Consider the following 21,047-nt stretch of genomic DNA (forward strand, 5'->3'; position numbering starts at 1 on the left):
TATTATTATTATTATTATTATTATTATTATTATTATTATTATTATTATTATTTAAAGAGATATGTATTCATTTGGAGATGGAGCCAGGCAGGAGCAGGATGAGCTTTGTTGCTACCTGGCGAGAGTGTTTTCTCTAGGGATGGCTGTGGCTGCTCTGCAGGGAAAGCACAAGGCGGCTCAAGTAGGCGTCTGCTTAGCAGACAAAAGCAGCACCTGCAAAGAGTGGCATTAATCCTCTGTGCATTGATGTGTCTGTGTCTGTGTGTGTACATGTGTACACATGCATTTATTCCGAAGCAGATGGCTGGGGTTAAATGCACAGCAGTAGATCAGATAACATCCTTTACTGAAGCCAAAACTACACATTACAGGAAACACAACTCTAAACATCATCATGTCAAGATTTCTCCCTCCTGGCTCCCCAAGGTATCCCTGTAAAGTCACCTCATCTCTAGGGATGTAATTCTTTGCCAAATTTCTTCTTGAAGTAAGGGATGAACAACTTTAGCCATCTTTTTCCTGCTGAGAGTAAGTCTTTGAAAACTGCACAATTTTTTAAGACTTCATAGGGCCCATACAGACAGGCCAAAATAAAGCTGCTTTGGATCACTTTGGAGGTATGCTGTTTAAATGATGCATGCGTCCTAAGAGTCCAGAAGCCATGCCCAAGCCCTGCTCCAGTCTGGACTCTTAGGACGCATGCATCATTTAAACAGCACACCTCTAAAATGATCCAAAGCAGCTTTATTTTGGCCTGTCTGTACAGGGCCATAGTTTGGGATTAGCTCTCTACAAAATCCAGACATGGCTTTTTTTGCACTGAAAATAGCATTTTCTGTACAGGTAACATTTCCTGAGTGGGAAATGACATTTCTGCTAAGAAATATGTCTGCTAAGAAATAACGGTTTTCCATGCAGAAAATGCTGTTACCTGTGCAAAACAACCCTAGATGAAATTTGCATAGAATAAGCCCTGAACTGCAAATATTCTCATCAGTCCCAGATTCTTCACATTAGGATTTCTCAACTTGATACAAATGGTTTTTGACCATTTGGGAGAATATTTTACAATATTCTTTCTGTCTCTGCTCTTAACAGCTTAAACTTTCTCATCCTCAGCAGCAGCCAGTTCTATACAGTCAAGAAATTCTCAGAGGATGATCCAGGTGAGGGTTTTATGGTGCAACAACTCTGCCGACAGAGCTTTACAGAGGATACAGATATTAACATCTTCCATTTATAAACCTTATGTGTTTTCTCTCTGTTTCTTCCATCTTTATTCTTTCTAGAAAAGAATGTATATAGTCAGGTGGAAAAGATGAGACAGCTACGCAATGCCTTTTGAGCTAGGAGACCGACAACTGGAAGCACTCATAACTGTGAGGTCTCAGGTAAGTCTTCATATACACTGCCTGAACTCTTGTGAATGCATTGTCTGCAACATAATTTAGTGTCTTGCGAATGAGCTGCAGTGGGTCTTGGGCTCATGTCATGGATTTCCTTCCCTTCCCTTCCCTTTCTAGAGATGCTCTGGGGAGCAGTTACTGTTCCAGTGGCAGCTTTTGGCTTCCATGTCCATTGCATGATGAACCTGCCCCAGCTTTTAGTCTGAACTTTAGAGATGCTGAACCTTATCCACTAAATATTTTCAGGCTCTTGGGTAGCTCCTTTCAGACTGGAATTAGAATCATAGAATCATAGAGTTGGAAGAGACCGCAAGGGCCATCCAGTCCAACCCCATTCTGCCATGCAGGAACTCTCAATCAAAGCATCCCTGACAGATGGCCATCCAGCCTCTGCTTAAAGATCTCTAAGGAAGGAGACTCAAATACACTCCAAGGGTGTTTGTTCCCCTGCCAAACAGCCCTTACTGTCAGGAAGTTCCTTCTAATGTTGAGGTGGAATTTCTTTTCCTGCAGCTTACATCCATTGTTTCGCATTGTAGTCTCTGGAGCAGCAGAAAACAAGCTTGCTCCCTCCTCAGTATGGCATCCTTTCAAATATTTAAACACGGCGAGAACTTGAATTGTTGACTGTCCCAGTGACAGGGAAGCCATCAGCTGCGACTGTATAACTGTTCTAGTTAACCTCAGTTTGTATCATCTGAACCTTAACCTGAGACTGGCATTATTAATTATGGTTTGTTTAAACAAGTCAGCTTCATAATGTGGGTATGAACAAATAATGTAAGGAACACTTGTAATTTTTCTCCTAATTGAGAAAAAGTGCCTCAAGACATCTTTTAAAAAATAGTCAACCGATGCAAGATTCTTCATTTTTTAACCTTTCTGCAAACAGCACCCCCTCCCTCAAAAAAAGAAAATCTACAAAAATAGAAGGTTGGACAAAAACAGAAGGTTCTTTTTGTGCAAAAAAGCTTTTTCACATAAAACTTGGTGCAAAACACCACTGTAGATTTTTTTTATTTGCTCGGACAATTTATCACAAAATATTTTTAAAAATCCAAACCATATTTAAAATGGATAGATATCTCAAATTTGAAGAAACACTGCTTTTCTGGATTGACTAAGAGTATGGAAAGGTTGTTTGGGGGAGGAGACTACCGTCCACCAATCACAGACAGCACAGCTAGTGGCTTTTGGCTTCTGGGAGTTACAGTCCAAAAAGTAACTTCCAACTTTTGGACCGACCAATTATTTGACTCAACAAAAGTAGCTTCATATATTTTTCCTTCATCTTCATATGACATAATAGTTTTTTAATATGGAAGGTAAAATGTTATTTATTAGAGAGCATTAAGCATGCCACCCTGTACTCATAGGCTAAGATCCTACATAGTCAAAGGTAGCATAAATCATATCCACATGCAGGCCTGTCCTATGGCTCCCTGTAAGTATTCCCAACAGTGGTATCAATACGGGTGTGCGGGGGGCTGCAGACTGCATTGGGTGACACTCCAGGGGGGGGGTGTCACCCAGTAAGGTGGTACACAACGGGGCATGCTGCCTTCCAAGTCTAGCAAGGGAGGGGGAGTTGCTGCCTTATGGGTCTAATGGGCTCAGAAGGCTCGTGGGGGTATCTGTTGCCTTCCAAGTCCAGTGTGGACTTGGAAGACCTGTGGGGGGGGGGGGGGGGGTGCAGCCATCTGACCAGGCAAGGGCAAGGCAATTTGTTATCAGCTGCTGGCTGCTTTCTTGGATACCTACAGCCATTCTGTTACTAGAGGAGAATTGGGGGGGGGGTTTGGGGAGGGAGAAGCTGTGCTCCCAGCACCAGTAGCAGACCAAAGGCTTCATCCACTGAAATCTCCTGGAGTCTTCTGGAAGCTTCAGTGCATGGCATCATCAGTCTATGTCTACTATGGGAGCCTAGCTAAATGTTCCTCCAATCCCCTCCACTCTTCAATGTCAATGGATTGGCCATGGGGAACCTTGCAGCCCAACAGTGAATCTAGTGGGTGGGCACCTTTGGTCATTGCAGAAGGTGGAAGAGAATACCAAACTCCAAAACAACAACAACAACAACAACCAGAAGAATAAAGTGGGCTTTTTCCTGCATGGCACTAATCAGCCACAGTCTGATAGCCGTAATAGTTATAAAAGAGATCTCTTCTTTGCATAGGGATGTAAATCTATGTTTATTCCATTCATTTCCCAAAACCTTAGTATACAAGCAAAATTCCTTTTTGTGCACTCCCTCCCTTTTTGTGCAAAACTCTTGATTTTTACAAAAAAAGAGACCGTTTTGGCATCAAAAACCAAAGGTTTCAAAGGCAAGCCTAAACATATATTTGAAATAAAATTCAGTTTAGCATTTGGTGGTCTGGGCTGTAGTAGTTGAACTAGCATGACTAGACCTAGTTGTTTCCACCTCGCTGCAGAGAATTCTGTCCCACATACATACATATTCTTCAACTGAGCAAGAATCATGAATACATTATACATTTTGATTCCATAAATGTAAGGCTTTATTTTACAGCAACAATTCTCATGTGTTAGTATTATGAAGTCAGAGAGAGGAAATCCTGTAACTTCATGGCATAAGAAATTTGGTGGTTCTCCCCACCCCCAATTTTCTAAAGCTAAGCCCATCAGCTCTCAGTATACACTTGAGGATGGCAAATGTTAAACTGAAACAGACCCTGCCTGCTTTCTCTGTATGTGCAAAGGGTTAGGCCCATAAAGCCAGGGTGAAGCTGGGATTTAGATTAAGTGATTGCTAGGGGAAATGGAGTTAGCTGCTGCAGGATGTGGGAATCAGGCAGTACGATGAGACATCACCTTTTTGCAGAATTGATTTTATATAAAAATGCATGCCTCATGCTGAAACAGATGGCCACAAAGGCATGAGTTAGTTAAAGTCCAGCACCCCCATGCTGGAACAGAGCAAGCAATGTTGGAGTGCTATGCCTGGATACTCATCCAAGTGATGCTTCACTTGTTGAAATTCATTCATTCCTTGTAGCAAATGAAAGTCCAAGAAGTAATTGCAGATGTCACCAGGCTGACTCTAGTCACCTCTTCACAAACTGGTGCCTCCGCCATTGTGCTGCATCGCAACTGTCATCATACTCCAGTGGCTCAGCTAACTGTGGGGAAGCATCTGAGATAATTTGATGGGGATGAATCCCCAACCTATGGAAAACCTAAGGCTTTGAAGAGGCACCACTGCTATTGTTCCTTCCCCATCCCCTCATTGCTCAGTTTCAACATTCAGTGATGCCACTAAAGAGAGAGGAGAATGGGGGAAAATATCCTGATTATGGTGCTAGTATATACAGTTGAGGCTAGTTGCTTTCATGTCAGGGGATGATGGATCTGCTCAGGTTAAGCTTGAAAACAGATATCTGAGCTTGCAATGAAGTATCCAAAGAATCTGTTAGGGGTTAGGTCCCAGCACCTTGAATAAGTTTTTTAGGGCCTGAACAGACAGGCCAAAATAAAGTTGCCTCGAGTCACTTTGAAGGTATGTTGCTTAAATGCTGCATGCCTCCTAAGAGTCTGGAAGCTGCGCCAAAGCCACACTCCAATCCTTAGGACTGGAGTGCGGCTTTGGTGCATCTTCTGGCCTCTTAAGAAGCATGTGTCATTTAAACAGCATACCTCCAAATTGACCCAGCACAGCTTTATTTTGGCCTGTCTGTTTGGGCTCTTTGTGTCCAGGCTAAAATCCAGAATAGATTGTAAAGTTGAAGGCTTTAATGGGTGGCATCCAGAGTTTTCTGTGGGTTTTTGGGCTGTGTGTCCATGTTCTGGAACACTGCCCTCTGAAGATGGCAGTCACAGTTGCAGGTGAAACATCAGGAATAAATTCTTCCAAAACGCAACCATACAGCCTAAAAAACCCAGAGGAAAAACAGTGGATTCACAGCCCCAACATCATGGAAGCTACAATCTGCTACTGAGCATATTTATTAGTTAAAATATTTATATCTCGTTTTCTGTTTAAACATCAGAGAGCCAGCATGGTGTAGTGGTTTGAAAGTTGGACTATGACTCAGGAAACCAGGGTTCAAATCCACACTCAGCCATGGAAACCCATAGGGTGACCTTGGGCAAGACACTCTCTCAGCCTCAGAGGAAGGCAAAGGCTGGGATTTACATTCTGAATAAATCTTACCCTGAAAATCCTACAACAGATCCTGGAAATCCTACAAATCTTGACAAGAAAACCCCATGATAGGTTCGCTTTAGGGTTGTCAGAAATCAGAAACGACTTGAAGCCACACTACAACAACAACCTAAAAATCTCTGGGTGTCATGCAATAGAACCAACCTGAATAATTTAAACAATACTGTATTAATATAAAACGGTTTTTAAAAGCTAAAACATATCATGTAATTTAACAAGTTAAGTTTTAGTGAACACCTATGTTTTCACTTCGTGCTGGAATTATGCTAACATTGATGCCAACTGGCCTTCCAAGAGGAGGATATTCTATAACTGGGGTGCCACAACAGAGAAAGCCCCCAAATTCCATGCTGCAGAGGACAGTTCTCTATTTGAAGGGAGATCCAGTCCAAGTCCAACTTAAAGATAAAGTCCCATTGTCTCTAAAGTTTTCCATCACCAACTGAGACTATGGCAGCAAACTGAGTAGAAACACAGGTCACTTGATCATTCCCCCAAACTTTGATGAAACCTCTGTTGTATTGCATTTCTATTAAAATATCAGTAGTCCTTTCTAAATTTGCAATCATATCTAGAGATAAGCATATGAAAATGTCACACCAATCCATCTGTTCTCTTTGGGTTATGCACTGTCTAACATCTTAAATTGCCACCCATGTTAGAGGGTTTATTGGGAACAGTAGGAAGTACAAACTTAACTTAAAGAGCAGAGGAGATTTGACACTCCCACTCCACCCAAACTGAGCTCCAGATCTGTTTTTATTTGGTGATTTCACATTGAAGGCACTAGATAAACCATTAATAGGATAGATGTGAAGAGGGAAGCTCTCACCTTCTTTGGCACTGAGTCGAGAGGATGGCTCTGTATGGGCTGTTGTATTGTAAGACAGCAATGAGCTACCTGGGAGGAAAAAGAAGAGGGGTTTATTGCAATGCAAAAAAACTGTCATTTGTAAATGGGAAGAATAAAAACTAGTCTCAGCATCACTGGGAGCCATCTGCTTCTGTGTTAGAGGTGCACTGAATCAACTCTAGGGTTTTAATCCAACTTTAAAGGTGCTGCCCAACCCCCACGGATAGGTCCTTTTCTGGATAGTGTTCAGCACCTTGGGTAGCTCCTTTAAATTCTGGACTAAAACCTAGAATGGATTTGCTGCACCAACATATACACACTGACATGAAAGCCATCAGCCACCACTGTTCAATATTACTAAGGTTAACTATGGGCCCATACAGACAGGTCAAAATAAAGCTTCTTCGGGTCACTTTGGAGATATACTGTTTAAATGACACACACATCTTAAGAGGCCAGAAGCTACATCAAAGCTGCGCTCCAGTCCTTAGGACTGGAGCATGACTTTGGCGTGGCTTCTGGCCTTTTAGGATGCATGCATCATTTAAACAGCATACTTCCAGAGTGACCCAAAGAAACTTTATTTTGGCCTGTCTGTATAGACTTTAAGATAGCTGCAAAGTTCAAGTCTAACAAAAAGAAACACAGCTTCTTTGTCAGCAAGTCATAGACAACTGAGAGAATTATGCTCAAATGCTTTGAGAAATTATGTCAAACAACTACAAATTTATTACGGCATACAAAGCCAGTACAAAGATAGAATACAATAAAATACAGTAATGGCCAATGTATTGACAAAGTATCCATGTAGACATAATATGATCATAATTTCCATACATACATATCAGTGGGAAATCTAAAAAAAGGTAAAACTCTCTACCATATACTGAATTACAGAGAAATTTAAGGAGTTATAGAATTAGTCCAAAGGTGCTTCTTTAGTATAGTCATTTAGATTGAGAAATTATCTGTTTTCTCACTCTGCCTGTACTCACTGTGCAGGAACATTTTCCAAAGCTCTTCTACCCATTTTTGCATCTTTAGTGCCAAAAGAATGCCTGCTCCATTTCAAGGATGAAAAGTGAACAATCTCATTCCATCCCTTTTCATTCCAGGTAGAGAAACCAGCTATTGGCATCATCTTTCAAGACCACTAAAGGGACAATAGCAACTACAATATCTGAGGACAGCAAACTAGAGATATCAGCAATCAGGATAGGCCATATAATATATGAAGCTCTGCCTGACAACAGTTTAGCGTGGTCCACAGCACCTGCTACTTGAGATAGCTGCTTCATTCTAACTAATAGCAATAGTCCTGGTTTTGTTGGATTTTAAAAAGAGATCTTTTCTACTTTCTCTTCCAGTGAACAAGGAGGAGCTCACTGCACAATAGTTCAAATGGTGCTTCAGCTTTGCATGCCCTTCAACTGTCCTGGTCTGGCAGAAACAGTCCTAATAAATCCTCTGTCATCCTGTGCTTTCCGTTATATTTTAAATTATCAATGTTTTTCTTCTCTTCTTCCCACTTTCTACCATTGTCTTGGGTTTACTTCAGTTGCTGCAAACTGATTTCAAAGTGCAGAAATGTTTTGAAAATTAACTCAGCAGCAGAGAGAGGAAAGGCAGGATAGAATCCTGCCTTTCCCAGCAGATTCAGGCAAAAGCAAACTGCGGCAGCATCTCTGTTCTTTCTCATTAATGACTTTTGCCAGCTTTGCCACACATGTCCAGGTTTCATCTGTGAAATGTTACAGGGTATGTCCATGTGTAGAGGCAAATCAAACAGAAGACTTTGCATTGTGAACCAGTGTTTACTGATGCTAAAACCTAGAGTGCTTGCTGAATACACTGGCCTCATTGAACCAATTTCTGGCAGATCAGTTAGCATATAGGTAAATTCCACTGATTCAGCTGGGCTGCTCCATTTGGAATTAACAATAGGGTTCGGGCCTCAGCCTGTTTCTTGTGCTGCTTTTGCAGAAGTGGAACTGGACTGATATTTCAAAAAGATCAGTGTCGCCTGTTTACTGTGTACCTCACCATACTTGCCCAGCCTGCACATTTGGAAAGGGAGGAGTTATAACAACAGAAGACGTCATGGTTTTGTTTTGTTTTCCATTCTAAATGAAACTGGCCATGCAAATTCCAGAAGATTAGATTGTTAGAGCCACTCTACATATTCCAAATATTTACACCAGTATACTTCTCCAGGGACTGTACTACTTCAGAATGGAGTTGGCAGAGCACATATTTTAATACTTCAGCATGAAAAAAGAAATCCCACAGCTGTTGAAAACCAATATGTGATGGCCTGATGATCTAGTTTTCTATGACCAAAGAGTCCAAACTTGGAAAAAATACATTTTTAGACTACTGTTTAGGATCCCTTCTAGGGGTTCTAAGCCAAAAGAATGAATTTCCCCAAGCTCTGAAGAGACTTTTGCCTTGTTTCAATGGGGAAGCACTAAAATACCATACCTTCCTAAAAAGAAGGTAGATGTGATAGGAAGAGGAAGAAAGATTAGGTAAGAATGGATATCAGGAAGTAGAGAAAAGGAAGGAGAGAAAAGAAAGATAGTGGAAGGGGATTTGTAGGTAAGTGGGTATTGGAAGGGAATCTGTAGCAAGGAGGTTTTGAGAGAAGTAAAGAAGACAAGAAACAATTTGGATGAAGATGTTAACTCTGGGAAGAAGAAGGGAAAATCCAATATTAAGAAGGCTAATAGTAAGACTTTATACAAATCTAAGACATCATTGATTTAAATTTTGCTTGCATTAATTTAAAAGATTTAAGAGATCCCGGCTAGCTAAGACGTTTCATTGTTTCTCACTCTTGCTTCAGTGGTTTCTTTTTGTTTATATATACATAGACGTAATATATATACATCTTGTGTGCTGTATCAAGATTATCATATTTAGATTGTAAGCCTGAGGGGCAAGGAACTGTCAAATTAATAATTTGTGAGCCATTCTGAGAGCCTTTGTGGATAAATAAAATCAATGCTTCCAAAGAAAACACCATGATAGGCATGCCTTAGGGTCGCCATAAGTCAGAAATGACTTGAAGGCACAAAAAAACCAACAACAAGTTCACCTGATTTTCTTTGGGGCAGGAGAATCAATGCCAGAAAAGGGAAGCACCACAGTGCTACCGTTGGTAGCGTCCGCTTCTCAAACTGGCCAAAACGGATGGCCACCATTTCTAAGACGTGTGTCTACCTATACCCTTGGTGTCTGCTTTGTTTTTCTTCCTCTCAAATATCAGTGAAGGAAACACTTTCTGGCTGACACATTTTTCTGGCATATTGGAAATGGATCCCAATTTCAAAGCTCAGCACAACAAGCATCAGCCAAACGGGCAAGTGCCAAGGGACGAGGCTTCCTCCGATGAAACAGACTGAATGTGCAGCTAAAATGCTGACTGGCATAGTGTTCAGGGCTGGGAGAGAGGGAAAAGAAAAGGCAAGAATAAGGGGAAAGGGAAGGGAAAATGTCATTTCAATGAACTTGACAGATAAAGGAGAGGGCCATATTTTGCCGAACAACACAGGCCCAGCCGCCAAGAGCAAAAGAGTCGCCTGAGTTTATTGCTCAAATTTCTCACCTTTGCCCGGCAGTCTGAGGTTTCTGGTGGGAACACCAGAAAAAGAAGCAAAATGTGTTTCCTATTAAGACATTTAAATGAAAAAGGGAGGGGAAGCAAAGAGATGGTTGGGTTTGTGTATGGAGGTGGCGCGGCGGAGAACAGAGACGGCAAAGCTTAACAGGGCATTGAGACAGACAGAAAAATGAGACCTAGGAGTCTTTCGGGGTAGGTTTTAAAAGGGAAAGGAGCAACATTCAGATGCAAGCGTGTCCACCTGTAAAATGAGTATCCAGCTTGTTGGGGGCAACTGACACATTGCAAACCACTTACCGAGTGCTAGTTCACTGATAAGTGGTATAGAAATGTACTTGCTATTCCTAATTCACCTCCCAAACAAACTGCCCTCTTTGCTCCTAATTCCAGATAAATGAAGGTTCGTTGTCATTACTCATAGATAGGACACACACTCCATACAGGCCCAATATGACTATTGTCTTACTAATTCGTTATGTTTGAAGTCTAAACCCAGACACAGAAAATAAATTCAGGGATTGGAGTCTGCAAATCTTGACTACTCATCCTGCCCCCAAAGAACAATGTTGCCATTCAAATAGGACCAATACCTCAACAGGTTGCTGTATTTGTTGCTATAATTCTCTCTGTGTGTGTTTCCAATTGATGTTTCTCTTGTCCTGGAGGTTTTACTTTCAATTCCTGCCACCAGCTGCAACATTTTATTCCTCAAGTAGATTATTTTTTAATTCTGAGACATATCAGAACAACATTTTCCATTCTTGCTTTCCTCCTTTCCTTTTATTTTTAGATAATAGTACTCTGGCACATCAGTGACATTGCACTTTTGCACTATAACTCTAGATAATGCTAAGAAAACATTCAGAGATGAGAAAATTTCCTCTTCAAAACAGCAGGACCCAGCTCTGCAAACCATGCCCCTGTTTGAAAAAAATATGTCTTGAAGAACCCTAGTAAAAATCCAAGAAATAGCTGCCAACAGCTCACAAAAAGAATGGAATGAATGGATGTGGAAGTGACAACCCAGCAAAATTCAAGGCATTTTATTGTGAGAATTCACACTTTTCTATTCCAGTCTGGATGAGCCAGTCTTTTCTTGCTAGATTCATGAGTTGTTTCCTAAAATCTTTTGAGGGGTGTGGGAGACACACATTTTGAAAGGCTTCATGCCGACACAGCAGCATATTTTTCTTTTCCTGTTCTGAGTGTCTAAGTACCCAGACAGACAGGCCAAAATAAAGCTGCTTTGGGTCACTTTGGAGGTATGCTGTTTAAATGATGCATGTGTCCTAAGAGCCTGAATGCCGCACCAAAGCTGTGCTTCATTCATAAGGACAGCACCACAGCTTTGGCGCAGCCTCTGGCCTTTTAAGATGTGTGTCATTTAAACAGCATACCTCCAAAGTGACCCGAAGCCGCTTTATTTTGGCTTGTCTGTTCGGGCCCTAAGGCCTCATTTGTGCAGCAGAAATAATGTATTTTGACACCACTTTAATTGTCATGGTTTAATGTTGTGGAATTCTGGGATTTCTAGTGTTGTGAGCCTTCTCTGTAAGAGAGCTCTGGTGCTACAAAAACTACAAATCCCAGGATTCCATAAAATGGAGCCATGGTAGTTAAAGTGGTGTCCAACAACATTATTTTCACTGTGCAGATGAGGCCTCAATCAATTTTAGCAATTGCATGGAGTTTGCCCGATTCTCTACCACTGGTGTTCATGTGCATCTGGGAGAATGTACTATGCATATACTACACAGGCTATAATGTAGCCTATTGCCTTCAAACCTTATCCTGCACCAGTGTCAAAGGGAGATTCAACTGCAAGTCCTACTGGTTTCTGTACATGTGGTGTAAGGTGTGCCTTAACCTTTAAGTCAGTCATCATCTTTTGGAATGACTATGGCGGGATACAGACCATCCAAAGCAGGCGGTCTGCCACCGCCCTAGTTTGCTCCGTGGGGAAGCTGCAGCCTCCAGACCGCGGGGCTTCCCCGCGGAGCAAAAAGAACCCTTAAAAGATGGTTTTTTTATGCGGCACGCTTGTGACACTGCAATGCACCAATGGCACACTTGCTGCATCACAAGCATGTTGGGACTGTTAGGAAATGACATGTATGTGACCACAAAATAGAGCTGTAGCGGAACCTATTACAGTTCCAGTGGCAGTTGACAGTTGACACTTACATTATGGAATGTTGATGCTGCCAGTCCTTCTGAGAGAGTGTGTCAGTTATGACAGTTGGTGTAAGAGTAACTGCCTCTCTGTTTTGTTGTTATGGTTGTTTGGTTGGCAAAGTAACTTTATTATTAAAGCCCTCATGTAGAGTGAAGGCTTGAAGTGCTCTTGTCATTATTTCTCAAGCCGGGGGCTCAAGGCTGTTTGCAGTGGTGAAGAACTATTTTCCTTCTTGGCCTGAATACCTGTGCAGACATCTCTTCAGATTTCTTCTCCCTGGCGTCCTGTCGACGTGGTTCAACTTTTTCAGGTGGTCGTGGTGGACACAGTGCGTCTTTCTATGCCCCAACAAAGGTTATGGGCCCAGTAGGGACGTGTGGATGCTAGGCGTCCATCATGTCAAAATGGCGGTGCCCATGTAGACAGGGCACCGCCATTTTGATGTCTTGGCGACGTACTAGGGTTAGGGAGCGTCTAAAAACTATGCTCCCGGGCAACCCTAGTATGTCGTCAGGATGTACTAAAAGACCCATGTAAACAGGGCCATTGACTGCAGAACAACCAACCTGGGTTTTCCCATAAGGAGCAGTAGCCAATACTGGGGTCCAATAAGGGGTGGTCAAGCAACAAGTGCCTAGAGATCAAGTTTCACCCCCTTGAAATTAGTGAAGGCCACACACACCTTCATGAAACCAGAGGTGGCCAGACTGGTATGTGGTATATGTTGGCATATCATGGCACAGGATGCATTTTGTTTTAAAGAAGTATACCTTGTTTTAAAAGATAATCACTACTCCTACAGGTTTCCACTAGAAGAAATTAGCTATTTTTTGCCAGAAGATATTGGGGTCTAGAGACCAGCAAACAGCAGGGAGTGACATGATTAAAGTAAGTATGCTTCATTCATACATCAGTGTTTTAAACTGTACGTTCCAAGGGTACGACAACCATCAAGTGTACACCTAAAATGGCAATCCATAAATCAGCCATTAGAGTCTTGAAAGGTGCCTCTGAAATTAGCAGTACTTAAAACTGCAAATGTGTAAAGCAGCCATTGGACTCTTTTGGATGGTGCATCCAAAATAAGCAACAGTTGAAACAGAGGAACTGTTCTCTGAAAAGTACACTACGCGGCTGTCTTAAAACTATAGCTGCAACTTTGAGCATTTTATTTTTAACATCAAACTAGTGCTGGCCATGTACAACCACTGTGAAGTAGTTCTTGCCATAACCCAGTGGCAAACTGCCAGCATAAACACGCCCATGCCATGCAACACACAGCTTGCATTCTAACAACCGGCATGCAAAATCTCTATAGGGTTACTGTCAGTCAGTGCAACACATAAACACACTTTAGGCTTAACCCTTACTGGCTTAAGAGTCTTGGGGAGGGAGCAAAAAGTCACAAGACTCTCTGAAGACAAACCAAGTATTTGATTCCTATGCATGAAATTTGGTCATGATTCTTGCTCTTTGCCCCAATCCAAAAAGGATTACTAGCTTGTACCAGTAGATTACAATGCCTCTGTCATTCTTTGTAATAGGGAAATGGGCTGGGATGCCTATTTCTTCTTCAGAAACCCAGCACTAAACAGTCAATGGAAATTAAGTCTGGAAAAACAATAAATTCCCTTCAAAAGGCGTTGCGCCACAAGGGAGTAACCCAGAAATCCAGAAACCAGACTGTCATTAGGCCGACATAAGAGCAGCTGCTTGGAAAAGAATCGTCTCCAGTAGCCTGCTTGGCCTATAAGCATACTTTAATGAGCACAAGCCTTCTATATATTTGTCAGAACATCTCAATTGTAGCCAGTGATGCCAGGAGTGAGAGGGCAATGGGGCAGGCAACTGGCATTCTCATCTTATGGGCCACTGGTACAAAGCAAGGGGAGGGATCCAGCACAAGATTCAAGTCATCCCAATGTGACAGGGCTGGGAAATACCAGAATGGCAATGTGAATGCCACTGTTCTGGTGCCAAGTCAGATGTGGGTGGAAAGAAGACTTAGCAAAGATATTTAGCATTTATGATCTCAAAGACACTGCAATATATATATATATATAGAGAGAGAAACAGAATTGGTACGCTGGCAGGATTTTTGACAAACATGAGATCTGTTGCCTTGGAGTAAAACAAAATGAGACTTCAGTGAAGACAAGCAATGAGAACTGACAGCTCTCATGCCATTGAAGCAATGGCTTTGCTCTGGGTTTTAGTCCAAACTTTGAAGGAATTATCCAAAGCGTTGAACCTTGTCCCCAAGCTTGGTTCAGCTTCTTGGATAGCCCCTTTAAAGTTTGGACTAAAACCCAGAGTGGATTCACTGACATGGAAACCACCAGCTGTCACTAATGATGACTATCCATTACTTCTCACAACAATAAAATATCAGTAAAGAACCACACAACTTTTGCAAAGGCTCTCCGGTCTCCTCATACTAATGGAATCTCACTAACTTTAAATGTGTTGTATTTTTTGCTTTCTGTATGATTTTATTCCTCTTTTCCTCTGCAAAACAGATCTCCTGCTGGTCCTATCTCTGTGTACACCTAGCTGGGGTGGGGGAAATTATTGTCTTGCATATTTGATATAAGAAAAAATTGGCTTTCGACCCTTCTGAATATTTGTGAGCTTTGGTTAATCCTTTTTTCAATTTTTTTGATTGAGGGAATGGAAAACTCTTCCACAATGGCAAAAATATGGAGCTACAGATATTGCTAGCCTGTAGAATACCAGGTTACCCATATCTGTATATATGGTAAAGATGAGGAGCCTTTCTATAAAAGAATTGGCAATCCAAAAACTACAAACAAAGAAAGAAGGGATCCAAACTTGGATTTTAAAGTGCTAAACAGAATTCAGAGCCTTGGGTCTCATTTGATGAATCAGATATCTCCCAGATTAATTTATTTTAAAATCTTATGTTCTTTCTATCCTGAACATGAGGAAATTGCGAAATTTGGCCTGTTCTTATCAAAAATGAACTGAAACAAAATGCTCACCTATTCCTACTGTATAAATGTGTGTGTCTGTGTATAGACAGACAGACAGGTAGTACAGCTCAGTTTATAACATCATTGATGAAGATGTTGACGAAAAATCACAATAAAATGATACAATCCAGTGCAGCATAAATTCAATAGATACATACAACACAACACAAAAAGTGAATAAGTGACTAAAACCATCGCCAGGTTCAAGGGTGCATCTGAGCTGAAATAATGCAGTTTGACACCACTTTAACTGCCCTGGGTCTGTCCTACTGAATCCTGGGATTTGTAGTTTTGTGAGACCCCAGCGTTCCTTGGCAGAGAAGGCTTGTAAAACTACAAATCCCAGGGTTCCATAGGATGGACCTACAGCATTTAAAGCAGTGTCAAATGACATTATTTCTATAGTGGAGGTGCATCCCTGGAGTCAAAACCACAACAAAGGAGTTGAATCAACAGTAAATCTGAAATACTGAAAACACTCAAATGCTTCAAAAATCTTGCTTTTCCATCATCCATTCAATACATGCTGACCATGCAGTAAGATGGGAAAGGAAAGTGTCCACTTACTTTCCCTGAGGTAACTGAGGTGAGACAGCAGAACTTCTGTGTTGTAGAGGGAAGTGGTCCGGAGGAAATCGTCTTTGTTCATCTTGCACAGTTCTTTGCCATCCATATTTTGGAAGAGACTGGTGTCAATCTCCATTAGACCATACTCTTTTATAGCCCACTCCAGCCACTGGCGTACATGGTCCTGGGTCCATAATGTAGGGTCTATCAGAAGAAAATGAGAAGATCATGAGAAGGTTGATGATCAGCAACATAGTTTTTGCTTTAGAAACACAGTGACATCAAATAACATGGCCTCCACATTTTTTCAGAGGAAAACTGGGACATGTGTGGCCAAGCAACATCAGAGTGTAGTCAAGGGGGCAAAAGTGAATAAGGAAGAGCACATAAAAGAGGAGGGCTGCAGCAGTTTGCTTCTGCCTGAACCTACTGGGAAGGGCAAAATTCTGCCCCCTCTTCTTCTCTTGCCCCCGTTGCCTCTGTGCAAACAACTTTTGCACTTTGAACTCTTTGCAGCAACTGAGGAAAACGGAGGGCAAAGGGGAAAAGGGAGAGAATGAGAGAAAAATTGTGAAATTTTAAAAGCAGTCAGAAAACTGGGATGACAGATGATTCACTAGGGCTGTCCCTACCAAACTGGGATACTTGGAAGGTAGGAATTAATACCCATTTTGGGGTCAGTTTATGGCAGCCTGAACCTCACCAAAAGGTCATCTCTTTCTCCCATGTTATCATTATTTAGCAACTTTCCAGGTTTTTTAATGAGGTTTTTCTTCATTCTTTGCTTTTAAAAAAAAAGCCTCCTCCCTGAGGCATAGTTGGGGGGTATATCATTATGTTCTCTTTTCATCATGTTTTAGGGCCATGTTGCTTTTGTTATGTGCCTTCAAGTCCTTTCTGACTTATTGGGGACCCCAAGGCAAACTTATCATGGGGTTGTCTTGGCAAGATTTACTCAGAGGAGGTTTGCAGTTGCCTTCCTCTCAGGCTGAGAGAGTCTGACTTGTCCAGGTGGAGTTACATGGCCAAGAATGGGTGACATGGTGGTTGTTACACCCCTGTAAGATCCTGCTGGGGGTTAAGTATGGCCTCTCACCCCTAGCAGTTGCCCATCTTTGTTCTAAGAATTGTACAGGTTTGGGCTTAGGGGAGAATTCCTTGCACAGTGGTCCACTGAAGCAGAGCAGCCACCAAGAATGCTTTTCTGCCCACTCACACTTCCCATATTCCTAACTTGATACATATCAGATGAGAGTCTCCAGCCTGCCTTGTGGATCAAGATGAAACATAGCACCAAAGGCAGCCTCCTAGGTAGGTTGGAGCAAGGTTGTTAAGGGTTTCCTGTGAAGATGGACAATTGTCATCATACTAATTTATTGCACTGCCAACTTACTAACAGGAAGGAGGGACCATTCCAAAAGCTTGGATAATTTACTTCATTGGACCATATTGCCCATAATCCCCACCCAGGAGATTAAAGAGAGCCAGCATGGTGTTGCGGTTTGAGTGTTGGACTATGAGTTTGATTTCCCATGGAAACCCACTGGGCCATCTTGAGCAAGCCACATTTTCTTAACCTCAAAGGACTTTATCGCACCGCCTCCGATTTGGAAGCCCCTTGGAAAAAAATGGCTGCCAAAGTGACTCACGGGGCCCGAATTCAACAGCGGAGGCAACGGGAAGCCATTTTCAGGGGAAAGTGCAATAAAATCAGCCTAACTTCTGAATTTGGCTCAAATTTGGAAGAGGTAAGTTGGGAAATGGAGGTGGTGCATTAAAATCAAAAGTTGATGTCAACCTCTCTTTGATCAAATCTTGCAAAAAACAAACATATGATAAGTTCTCTTTAGGACTGCCATAAGCTGAAAAGGACTTGAAGGCAAATAATAACCAGGGGTCAACTTTTCTGTGAAAAAGATTGTGGATTCAGTTCTCATCTGGCACTGAACACAAAATCTCAGGCACAGAATGTCCTTAGAGGTCACTTTGCTGTTCAATTGGAAGGGTATGCCTTTTCCACCTAGCAAATCTGGGAGTTTTAGCAACACACAAAGATGATTCTAAGGGCATCCCCTGGTCTGGGCTACTCAAACCCATTCACAACCCCCCTTTTGATCTCTCTTTCCCCTAAAGTAAGTCTATACTTTCCCTGGAGAGGCTAATCTTGCAAGTCTGTGGGAGCTAGGCAACTACAACCAGGCAGTCAAAGCCATTTGGCCCTGCTCTCGGTCCATTACAAAGTTTGTACAGATGCTTATTAAAATTTTTGGATGGATGTTTATTACTGTGGTCCAGAAAGTAGTAAATTCTATGAAAATGACCTCTCCTCACTCAGACAAATTTGCTTTATATGTCTGAGTCATATTTCCAGACTGGACTGACAAAACAAACTTCTAACTCCCACCCACTCACCCTTTGCTTGCAATGCTAGTCCTGCAGAGTCAACACAGATGGGGAAAGGATGGAATCCTGGATTCAGTTCACCGCTGAATGCAGGGTTGCCAGTTGCAAATTAAGATCTAAATGGAGAAATTATTTTTCCCCATTGGTAGTGATTTTAAGAACGAACGTGGCAATCCTATTTCAGGGGAAGGCCACTGTGGTGTGTCACAAGGCCAATTTTCTGGCTTTGTGATCCTCTAAGGGCCACACAGACTGCAAAAAATGTCAAAAGGGGGGACCCTCCACAGATTCAGAAGTGCAGACGTTCATTTCTGGTTTGTACAGTGTGCATTTCTAGACAGTAAACAGTGAAAGGGTGCCCCTGCAGCCTTATTAAAACATGAATTGCCTCTCCTCCAAGAGCAGTTACTAGCTCTTTTTTTTCTATTTATTTTTTGGTTAGAAAAAGAGCAGTTAAGGGACCGTAAGTGGCAGAAGGCTTACAGTGACCACAGTAAATATATCACAGAAGACGTAACACTAAACCATAGTTTAACCACTGCGGGGAATGAGCCTCTCCCCCTCCTGGCCTTGCACCTTTCCCTTTCTCCTCTCCTTCTTCCAAATGGCAAAGAGGAATGCCTTTGCCTTCCTCAGAGGCTGAGAGAAATAGGAAAGTACATGAGCCTGGGCTAGGCTTATCATAGCCTACCCCAACCTGGTACCCTTCAGATGTTTCAGACTGCAAGCTCCATCATTTGTAGCAATAAAAAAAAAGAACATTGATTTTCAAAGTGCTAGAAAACCTTTGAATAGGCCCTAAATAACCTAAAGACACCAGGTCCTTTCTTGGAAGATAAGCAGGGCAGATAGATGGGAGACTGCCAAGAATACCAGTCGCTGTGGGCTACATTTCAGAGTAAGGAGCTAGAAAAACCACCTTTGCTTGTCTAAGAAAACCCTATGAAATTCATGGGGTCACAGTATGTCAATAGCTGGCTTGAAGGCACATACAGAAATTTTTTTCTCTGCCTGCTACCTTGCAGATATATTGCACTGTAACTCCAATAATCTTTTGCCAGCATGTTCTGGAAGAGCTGTAGTCCAACACATCTGGAATGTACTGGATTGGTTAGGCTTCTTTTAAATAATGCATGTCAGTATTATATGTTCTTCCCCTCCCTTTGGTTGCAATATTGCTGCTTTTAACTCATAAAACCAATACAGGCACATACAGAGAGATATTAAGGGCAATTATGTATTTGTACTTTTACAAGCATTTTTTAGAAAATCTGCTGTACCTCCCTTTAGAGAGTAAAGTACAATGCCATACTACTGTTTTTACTGAGCTACTTATCATTACACATCTGCACTTTTATCTGCATCCTCTGCTATTTTTCTCATGACTCTTATCAAAAAGTGCAAAGCATCACACACAAAAATAGTCATATTTTCATTTTTCCTTCTGTATTCTCTCATTGTATGCCCACTGAATAATGACTGCAATTATAACTAACCAACTTCATTTACAGCATGCATTCTCTTTGACATTGTAGAATAGGTAAGGAAAAGAAAAAAGAAGAGAGGAGGGATAATTGGTGCAAAGAGTAAGAGCAAAGAAAATAGTGGAGGCAAATATAATCTCTCAATGGGAAAACTACTCTCTCACTTAAAATAATGAGTAGAATTTGTTTTTGTTTTTAAGATGAAGTTCTTATGAAGTGGTGCAACTTCTGTTCCAGTTTCTACACCACATTGTTTTCCTCCCTTTCAATATTTCACAATGAAAAGCAGAGACATTAAAGTCACACAATCTGAGCACCTCTCTCTCTCTCTCTTTCTTTCTTTCTTTCTTTCTTTCTTTCTTTCTTTCTTCCTTCCTCTGATCTAGCAGTCCAGTTCTTTCCTTCTTATTACACAAAGGACTCAGCGTTGCATTTGAATCCTTTCCCAACTCCAAATGCAACATCTGGTAGTAACAAATACATTAGAAATGGAAAGGAAAGAAAACAAGGTTTATTAAAAGCTGTATGTGGTTTCACTATGGACCCAAACAGACAGGCCAAAATAAAGCTGCTTCAGGTCACTTTGGAGGTATGCTGTTTAAATGCTGCATGTGTCCTAAGAGTCTGGAAGCCATGCCAAAGCCATGCTCCAGTCCTAAGGACCAGAGCACAGTTTTGGCACAGCTTCATTTAAACAGCGTACCTCCAAAGTGACCTGAAGCATCTTTATTTTGGCCTGTCTGCTCAGGACCTATATCTGCCTTATGAGAAATTTTACATTGGGCCGAAGACCCAGTTTTGTCAATTCTGAAAACCCATCCATGTTCAAGAAACAGGTGGCCTTTTACCTGCTGGAACAATGACTCTCCTCTCATTGGTTGTCATGTTGGGGGGAGGAGGACCATTCTTTTCATCCATGTAGGTGCCATAGTTCAAGGGGTTGGATTCTGTCCCAGCAGGAACCAGTTTGTTGCATTTGCTAACACTGCAATCCACTGGGGACTCCCTGAAATGAAGAGAGAGACATCAGGTCAAGATTGTAGTGATCAAGATTGGTCGTGATTGCCCACTCTCCAAAGTTCAAGCGTCTTTAATGCCTCTCGTATATGAATCACAGGAATCTTGTCCACCTACAGCTTCACAGAAGAAATTGGTTCCATTATCAGTAGTTTCTGTATGAAGAACAGTGTGTGAATATCTACAGAAAGGATCTGCACACCTCAAGATCAAGTCTAGAACACAGTACCTGCTTACTATGCGTTCTAATGTGGAAAAGAAACACTTTGCAACTTGAGAATATATTTCTATAAACGGCAACAGTAACAAGAAACATGACAACATATTATTATTATTATTA

At 41.7% G+C, this 21,047-nt stretch overlaps 1 protein-coding gene across 6 annotated transcripts in view; it reads right to left on the reverse strand.

The window, feature by feature from the left end:
* The window catches only part of FLI1 (Fli-1 proto-oncogene, ETS transcription factor), a 782,157-nt gene that overhangs the window by 20,829 nt on the left and 740,281 nt on the right, over nt 1–21,047 (reverse strand). For all 6 annotated transcript variants that reach the window (XM_042475286.1, XM_042475287.1, XM_042475288.1 and 3 more), the window contains 3 exons: nt 20,539–20,696; nt 15,804–16,007; nt 6,425–6,493 (listed from right to left, as the gene is read on the reverse strand). In XM_042475286.1, the coding sequence (XP_042331220.1) occupies nt 6,425–6,493; nt 15,804–16,007; nt 20,539–20,696 (431 nt within the window). The remainder of the gene's footprint in view (nt 1–6,424; nt 6,494–15,803; nt 16,008–20,538; nt 20,697–21,047) is intronic.

Source organism: Sceloporus undulatus, chromosome 6 (genome assembly GCF_019175285.1).
Source record: "Sceloporus undulatus isolate JIND9_A2432 ecotype Alabama chromosome 6, SceUnd_v1.1, whole genome shotgun sequence".
In the NCBI taxonomy this organism is placed as follows: domain Eukaryota; kingdom Metazoa; phylum Chordata; class Lepidosauria; order Squamata; family Phrynosomatidae; genus Sceloporus; species Sceloporus undulatus.